Consider the following 9,524-nt stretch of genomic DNA (forward strand, 5'->3'; position numbering starts at 1 on the left):
ATAAATTACAAGAAAGAAAAGGGAGATGGAGGGGAAATGAAGATTTTAAGAGAGATTTACACAACTTATCTAAAAACTTTATTTAGATGCTAGTTCAACTGTTTTTTTTTTTTGTTTGTTTTTTGGAAAAATACATTTAAGACATATAGGAAATTTATGCACTGAGTATTTGACAGTAAGAAATAGTTTTAGGTATGATTTTAAAAAATACCATAGAATGGGTGGCTTAAACAATAGAAATTTATTTTCTCAGAGCTCTGGAGGCTGGGATGCCCAAGATCCAGTTGTCAGCAGATGCAGTTTCTGGTGAGGGCCTGCTTCCTGGATTGCAGATGGCCGCCTTCTTGCTATTATCCTCACGTGGCCTTTCCTTGGTACAAAGGTGGGGTCCGCTCTCTTCCTATAAAGCCAGTAACTCCATTCTGACAGGCCCACCCTCCTGACCTAATCTAACCCTAATTACTTCCCAAAGGCCCCACCTCCCAACACCATCACATTGGGAGTCAGGGCTTCAACATATGATTTTGGAGGGGACACAAACGTTCAGTCCATAACATACATTTAGAGATAAATTATATAATGCCTGAGATTTGCTCCAAAATAATATAAGATTGGGGAGAATGAGGGGTGTAGAGAAACAAGACTGGGCAATTCACCCAATTGCTGAAGTTAGGTGAAAGGTCTGTAGGGTTTTTTTTATATTATTCTACTTCTGCACATATTGCAAGTTTCCACGTTAAAAAATTTGAATTGTTAAAATTCTCCCATTTCCCTTATCCTTTTCTTTTTTTCCATAGCACTCATCGCCTAACATATCGTATGATTTATTATTTATGCATAGTGCCTATCTCCTATAGACAACGTAGCTCTTAGGGGATCTTTGCTGATGTAACCCAAGCCCCTACAGCAGTGCCCAGCGTGGAACAGCAGCTCAGTCAGCATTTGCGGACTGATGAATATAGCCCAGCTCCTCCGTACTCTACACTAAACCCAGGAACCCCAAAGGTCAGGATATCCTACAGTGGAAGTGATGACAGTGCTGGATATCAAGTTCTCAGAATATGAATTTAATTTTGGAATGAATAAGATTGTACTAAAAATTCCTAGTGTGTTGCTTAGTTCTTAGAATGCTGAAGTAAAGGAAAGTAACATCTTTATTTTATTTAACTCTATGGCAAAGGCTTTCTCTGAAAGATAATTTTAGGGACAAACCTCCCCCCTTCCATGTGAGCAGATGGCGTGTGACTCCCTAAGTACTTGGTAGAGCCCGGCGACAGAGGAGGAATCAGACATCTTGACACTGGCCCAGGATGCCCTACTCAACAGCAATGACGACCACGGTCAGGCACAGCACAACTGGCCCTCAGCTCTTCAACTTCAAAATGACCTCCGATGGCCCTTCTCATCACTAGCTATCCAGGTGAACTAGAAGTGCCCACAACTGCCATGCTATAGATTTAGTTAAAATTACTACCCAGACGGGTTGTTGTCAGTTCCAAGGCTCTACCTAAAATTTCAGTTCTGAAATTTATGCAGACTTCTAAATGCTAACTGATCTCAGTTAAAATAAGAAAAACTGAGGCCATAGTGGCTCACATCTATAATCCCAGCACTTTGGGAGGCCAAAGTGGGAGCACCACTTGAGGCCAGGAGTTCAAGACCAGCCTAAGCAACAGAGTGAGACCTTGTCTCTGTCAAAAAAAGAGAAAAATTAGCTGGTGTAGTGGCATGTGCCTGTAGTCCCAGCTACTTGGGAGGCTAAGGCAGGAGGATCACTTGAGCCCTGGAGTTTCAGGTTGCAGTGAGCTGGATGAGGCCACTGCATTCTAGCCCAGGCAACAGAGTGAGACTCTATCTCCAAAAAAAGACAAAGAAAAATTTCCAAATATACAACAGTTTCTGGTAAAACCAAGGTCTAAACCTATTGTCAGTTTCTCTATCATTTCTCTACTTTTTTTTAAATTTTGCAAACAAGGGCCTAAAATAATATTCAGAAATGAAACATCATGTCATATATGTCCAGAAAGATATGTAAGGCGTTTATCACCCGAGATGGAAAAAAAAAAAAATAAGGGAGAAAAAGAGAGCAGAAGAGGTTCATCTTTTTCTAAGAAGAGACCACCCCACCTTGTGCCCACATCTAGAACCCAAAAGCCCAGATGCCAAGAAAACACTCCCTTCCTCAGGAGTAGAGGGAGGACAAACCTCCAAAGATGGAAGATACGAAACCAAAGACACATGATGAATGCTGGCCAATATGCACTCGGCATATAACACAGATACTTTTGGGGGGAATGGTGTCCCCCCCCCCAAAACATATGTCCACATCCTAAGCCTCAGAACCTGTGAATGTGACCTTACTTGCAAAAAGGGTGTTTGTAGATGTAATTAAGTTCAGGAGCTCAAGATGTGATCATCTCAGATTACTCAGGCAGGCCCTATACATAGCGGGATTCCAGATATATTTCAAAGGTAAAGATATTTACTGATGGACTAAATGTCAGTTGTGAGACGGAAAAAAAGGAGTCACAAATGACCCCAAGTTATTGATTATTGATTTTAAAACAAATATTCTATAAGACCAAAATATTGTGACTATATTTAAAATAAATGTTAAGAGCAGACACAGAGGAAAGATCTGATGAGGACAGAGGGAGGACAGACAGGAGAGAAAGCCACGGGAGGCTGGGAGGCAAACACAGCACAGAGGCCAGTACCACGCAGGGATGTCTGGGACTATCTAACAGTGCAGTCTTCCCCACTCCCGCTCCCTAACTCCAGAGTGTGGGGACAGGAAAGGCAGCCCTTGGAGATCAGACTGTGATTCCTCACGCAACCACATACTTACACACTAAGTCATGCGATTTGCATGAAGACATTCTGTCAACTGGCAAAAAGCTTTTCTAGCACAAAAAATCCTTAAGTCAGTCAATTGCATTTCCACTGGAAGACAACCAACTTCATCCTTTCTTGTCTCTCCCTGGATGGACTGCAGAATCATGTCACTACCAGGCCTCTGGAGGAAACACGGTAAAGAAAAAAAAACTCCTTTCTAAGGAAAGACCAGCTCATGTGTTATACCCATCACGCTTGCTTATTTCAGAGATTCATCAATACTTTAAAAAAAAAAAATCAGGGCCAGGCGTAGTGTAGTGGCTCACACCTGTAATCCTCACACTCTGGGAGGCCGAGGCAGGAGCAACCCTTGAGGTCAGGAGTTCGAGACCAGCCTCAGCAAGAGCAAGACCCTGTCTCTACTAAAAAAATAGAAATTAGCCAGGCAACTAAAATATATATACACACACACACACACACACACACACGTAAAAAAATTAGCCAGGCATGGTGGCGCATGCCTATAGTCCCAGCTGCTTGGGAGGCTGAGGCAGGAGGATCGCTTGAGTCCAGGAGTTTGAGGTTGCTGTGAGCTAGGCCTAGCCTGGGCAACAGAGTGAGACTCTGACTCCAAAAAAAAAAAAAAAAAAAAAAAGTCAGGCCCTTCGATTTCATTTGCATAAACCAGAATTCACTTTACTAGAAACTCCTAAGAAACACATCTTGTATATTAGGCATGTGAGCTGAATAGAAAAGGAAGCTTTTCACTAGTAATTATCAGTTCAAATCCACCCTAGAATTGGTCCAATAATGCTAGTAGCCTGGATTCCCAAACTGTGATACCAGGCTTCCCAGAGTACTAAGGCAGAGTCAGAGAGGCACCAACAGATAACTTCACGAGGGAAACAGCAATGCTTGGGATGTACAGACCACACTTGAGGTTTTCACAGTTTCAACAGATTGAGCTACATGTCTTTCAATGATGTCACTATCATCGCAAAACAGGGTGGCTGTTCTGATGAAAGGCAAGTACCACACACACACACACACTATATGAGGGTAGCAGTGTTCAATCTGATTCCCAGGTTAGAGAAGTCATGCAGCACCCAACAGGCACAACTATCCCATCAGTACATCACTGTGGTTATCTAAAAATGATATAAATATTTTTTCTTCCAATTTAGGTGTATTATTTTTCTCAAACAACTACTGTTAGGACATAATACTTGATAAATTATTGGGACCCAACTACTTAATAAATGGAATTATTAGGTATTTCTTTAAGCCTAGGGGTGTCATGAAAAAACCAGGCAGTATGAATAGAGAAAACAATTTTTTGCACACTGACTATATTCCCAGCACTTTTCTGATCACTTTATGCACATTCACTCTCATAAACCCTCATCAACCATATGAGATCAGGACTCTAACCCTGTTTCACAGCTGAGGGCCAGTGAGGGTACATAACACCCAAGGTCACGCATACAAGACATGAATGTTTTTAACCATGCTCAGGTGGAAATGACATATAAAGCAAGTTAAAAAAAATATGCTCTGTTGGGCCGGGCATGGTGGCTCATGCCTATAACTTTGGGAGGTCGAGGCAGGAGGATCACTTGAGGCCAATTCAAGACCAGCCTGGGCAACACAGGGAGACCTCATCTCTACAAAAAATAAAATAAAAAATTAGCCAGATGTGGTGGCACATACCTGTAGTCCCAGCTACTTGGGAGGCTAGGGAAAAAAGAAACTCTCTCTCTCTCTCTCTCTCTAGAACTGAGGTTCCTAAGGAAAAATGTTTCTCCCACTTCTCAATCACTGGTTTGATATTGGCTTGAGAATTCAACATGGACTAAAACCTGCATTTTATGTTTATCTATTTAAAAAGATATTTAAATTTTACTTTTCTACTAATGAAACTGATGATAGTTAAATCACAAGCCATACCTTCAGGCTTGGTGGAAAACCATGATGTGCAAATTTAAAAACTTTAACCAACAGGGGAAAAACCCAAAGTCCAACCAGGTACAAAGCCATCATGGATCTGCTAGTTTCTGTGGCCTTTATTCCCCTTTCAAAGTTTATAACGTCAGACCTAGAACCCCAAATACAGAGATTCAGAAAAATGAAACAGGCAATATAAGATGTGACTAATGAAAACAGATTATCTGGGAAAGTACTATTATTTTCAGATACTATACAATTCCAAGTCGACAGTTATGTGCTATTTTAGGCGTAATGCTGAACAGTCAACAAAGAAAAGCCACAATCAGTGAAATTACATTAACTTTGTCCACTGAATGAGACAGCTAGAAAAAGAACATGTGTTTCCCAACACACCCCTGGGTCAGAAACATAAGTCTTTATGCTTAAACAGAGACATGACCCTGTGGCTGGGTGGGGGGAAACACTAAGCTAAAACTTAAATTCAGATAAAACGGATATGCTGGATTTGTTTCAGTTTCACTGGACATTTTTCATGATTAATAAATTATATTACAGGTATCCAAATTACTATGATTTGATTCATTACCTAACCTCATCAAAGTATTTGTTTCACTAACTGTTCAGCTGATATCCCCGTACATTTCAGACACACTCTTCAGTATTTACAAGCTTTAACTAGTTTTGGGTTTAAGCAGATCTCCTACTGATGTAGTCCCTCTTCAACAGAGGCAGTTAGGCAGGAGTTTAATTATGGACTAAAGTCTATTAAAACGTTTAGGGAGCTTCAAAATATTATTAAAATAATTCAGCAAAGTTTTCGATGATCTATTCTATTTATCCCCAATGTCTGGAAATTTTTCATTCTTTTTATGACACACAAACAGTCCTTAAGTTTATCTGAACCAGTTACATTCCATATACTTCCCAGAAAAGTCTAAGCAAAATTCATTTCCACTAAAGTACAATGTTAAAAATTTTACGAAAAAAATTGATAACAAGCATAAACTTTGCTTTCATTTTAAGAGGAACACAGATCTGAAGTAATGTTTCAAGTGAGATGTAAACAAACTTTTGAAAACAAAAATGTTGCCTATTCAGGTAACTACTAAAAAGTTTTGAAGAGTTAATCAGCCTATGGGCAGATTTTTTTTAAAGCAATTTTCCTACCCTTGTCTGCACTGCTTACTTATATAGCTTCTCCTTTCAAAACTTGTGCAACTGAAAGAAAGGACAAGATAAAGGTATGAAGTGAAACCACGGCAAGTGCTTCCCAAAGCTTCAGTCCCAGATATACCAAAATGCAATTTCAAGTATGAACTAGGAAGTCAGCTCTTCTAAAAGTCAAAAAAAATTTTTACTTTTAAAGTGATCTTTTTTGTTTTTCAAGCTAACTTTTCTCTGAAAGTTTACTGAAGCCACTTTCTTTTCTGAGACTCCAATGAAGAAAGGTTATACCTTCCAAGACGGTGATACCATCAGTGCAGGTAACATTCACCATGCTGCTTTAAACACAGGAAAAATCTCCACCAATACATGACCTTCCAGTAAATCTGTAGGAAAAGTACCTGCACCCTTTAGCTGTCAACCACATATGCATGTGTGAAATTAACTTTAAACATGTATTTCTATCAAGAAAACAAATTTTACTCCTTTAGTTACATTGAATCCAATAGAGCTTTCAAAACTTTCCCTTCAGGCCGGACACGGTGGCTCACGCCCATAATCCTAACACTTTCAGAGGCCCAGGCAGGCGGATCAGGAGTTCGAGACCAGCCTGAGCAAGAGCAAGACCCCCATCTCTACTAAAAATAGAAAGAAATTAACTGGACAACTAAAAATATATAGAAAAAATTAGCCGAGCATGGTGGCACATGCCTGTGGTCCCAGCTAATCGGGAGGCTGAGGCAGTAGGATTGCTTGAGCCCAGGAGCTTGAGGTTGCTGTGAGCTAGGCTGACGCCACGGCACTCTAGTCTGGGCAACAGAGTGAGACTCTGTCTCAAAAAAAAAAAAACAACTTTCCCTTCAGAAAGGTATTTCACATAATGCCTATGGAATGATACTGTTATTGAAAGGTAAGTAAACTAAGAGGTAGGAGCTATAATTAGATATGTAGATGCCCATACATGTAATAAATATTCATCCAGCACTCATAACGTGCACAGCACTTTGGGAGAAAAAAATTCATGATTTTGGAAGACACTGAAACCTAACATGAACAGAGAATGTCTTCATCTTCCCTGAGAATTAAGAAAGCACCTGGGAATTGCAGGGCCTTCAGACCAGCTCTACCCACACCTGTCCTCTGGGACTGAAGGTGCAGAGTTGGGAAAGATTTTCAGATGATAAATATTCTGAGGAAAAAAAAAAAAAAAAAAAACAGCTATTGCTGAACTATGCAAGTCTCCCAACTTATGTAAGCGAGATACAGCCCACTTCCCTAAGAAAGTCTGTCATCTAAAGATGAAGCAACAAATTTCAACCTTAAATATAAAATTTTTCAGGAATCTGACTGGAGGGAGCATAAAAAGAGCATGCCCATAATCAGGAAGAAAAAAAGAAACAGAAAAAGAAGAGAGTGCTCAAGACATATAGAATGGTCTACTCTGGCCTAGGCACCCAGATTTTGCAATAGAAAGAGAATGCTTCCTTTCAAAGCATGAAAGACAACTGGGAAACAATAAACTGCATAAACTCATGAAAAGACACAACATTGCCAAAGGGCAAAAATCCTGTTTCAAATACCTCTCTGCAAGACATCAAAATGCTAGCCAACATTTCCACACTTCCCACAAGTTTTTAAAAGTATGATTCTAAAGTTACACTTGCAAAAATTAGGGTAAATTTTTTCTGTAACAGAAAAATAGCTCATTTGCACTAAATGGGGGGAAAGTGACACCCAAAGAGGCACTAGTCTAGTTGTCCAGAGCGTGCACTCGCCAGTGGACTGTAAACGGTGAGCAGCTCACCCACCCCCTTGAACTGCGATTTTCTCCTCCATAAAACCGTCCGAGGGAACTGCGGAGAAGATTCAATGAGCCAAAGAGCGAAAAGCCCCAAGTCGCAGTCCGAGCTCTATTCCCGTGCTGGGGCGGCGCTGACCATGACCCGAAACACCCAAGAACAAACCTGTTCCTACTTGGTCAACGCCCGCAACCAAGAGCCCCTAATACCTTCCCGCGGAGAGAGCTGCCCGTGGGAAAAGACGGGCCCCGGTCTCGGGGCGCGCGGCTCGGCCTGGGCGGAGTCCGGCGGGTTCTGCCCAACTGCAGCCGGCCGGGAGGACGACCCCGGGGCCGGAGGGCCCCGCCGCAGCCGCCGCCCCAGCCACACCTCCAGGAAGCGGCCGGCCAGAGCGCGCCGGCGGGGCCCGGGGCCCAAAAGATCGGAGACCGAGAGGCCGGGGCCCGGCCCGCCCCAGCGGCCGCCGCGCCCGCCCAGGCCGGCACTCACAGGTGACGATGGGCTTGTTCTCCATGGTGTAGATCACCGGCGGCAGTGGCTCCTCAGGGGCGTCCATTGGCGTCCGGGGTCACCGGCCTGGCCCCTCGCGCCCCATGGGCAGCCCCGAGGCCGCGCCGGGCCCAGCCCGAGCCCGACCCTGAGCGGCGCCGCCGGCCGTGACAGCGACGCCAGCCCAGCCGCGCGAGGCAGCTCCTGAGCCGGCCGCGCCGCCGCCACCGTTGCCGCCGCCGCCGCCTGCTGCCGTCCGCCGCATCCACTTCCGGTCTCGGCGCCGCCGCATGACCACTTCCGGAGCGCGCGAGGCTGAAAGGGGAGGGCCTTCCCTCCGCTTGTGCGGCGACGGAAACGGGGCGCCCGCCGCTCCACGCGGGAGAGAAGCGGGCCCGCCGTGGGTGCGCGAGGTCACTGGGCCGAACCCGGGGCCTGGCAGGACGATGGGCCTGCGCTGGCCATGACGCTGCGTGAGGAGAGCGGCCGCGGCTGCAGGGCGGAGCGCGGTGAGGGGCCTCTGGCTGCGGCCGGCGGGGCTCCCCGCGGGCAGACCGCACGGTCCCGGGTGCTTCCGTGGCCGAGCCGCCCTCTGCCGTGCTCCTCCGGCCCCGCCCGCGCCCCGCACCCACGCGGCCCCGCACCCCGCGCGGGGCTTCCACTCTGGGAAGCGGTGCACACTTTGCGCATGCCGCGAAATAAAACCTCCCTTTTAATTGTGTCTAAACTTCTTGTGCAAGTAAACTGCGTTTGAGATGCTTCTGTAAGTGAAATAAATTGCCAACCTAAAATAATCAAAAAGGTCAGAATCTCAAGAGTTGATTCAGGTGCGAAGTTTGGGGACAGGAAGCACAGATCCACAAACTGGGAAGTCAGTGTTCCCAAGTATAGAAATTTGGGATCATTTATATAGACAAAGCTAGGGGAAGCCGAACAGAATTTCAACATCTTTCTATGGCATAGTTTCAGTGATCTGGTTAGCCCTTTTTCTTTCAGGAGGGGCATATTAAACATTCCACACTAAAGATGTAACAGTCATGGGGTCCTGTGCTTGTCTGGCCTGAGTTAGATACAGGACAATAAAGGAGGCAGTTAATCTTCAACAAAGATCAGTGATTGGAAGGAGTCGTCCTGGTCTCTGGTCTCTGGTCTCTCCTAGTCATTTACAGAGCAAAGAACACTGAGGAAAAGAGTAAATCCATAATCTACGAAGTAGAATTGCAAACATACTACCTGACTCAGTCTCCAGGGCTTAACTTCCCCCTTGGTATAGTAAATTTAGAGGGTCCT

General features: G+C 44.4%; 1 protein-coding gene across 1 annotated transcript in view; it reads right to left on the reverse strand.

Annotated features, from left to right (window-relative positions):
* TRAPPC10 (trafficking protein particle complex subunit 10) overlaps positions 1 to 8,445 on the reverse strand; it is an 80,838-nt gene extending 72,393 nt beyond the window's left edge. The window contains exon 1 of the mRNA XM_069474912.1: positions 8,235 to 8,445. Within this exon, the coding sequence (XP_069331013.1) occupies positions 8,235 to 8,301 (67 nt within the window). The 5' untranslated portion in view covers positions 8,302 to 8,445. The remainder of the gene's footprint in view (positions 1 to 8,234) is intronic.
* Between the last annotated feature and the right edge of the window lie 1,079 nt (positions 8,446 to 9,524).

This window comes from Eulemur rufifrons, chromosome 7 (genome assembly GCF_041146395.1).
Source record: "Eulemur rufifrons isolate Redbay chromosome 7, OSU_ERuf_1, whole genome shotgun sequence".
Taxonomy (NCBI): Eukaryota; Metazoa; Chordata; class Mammalia; order Primates; family Lemuridae; genus Eulemur; species Eulemur rufifrons.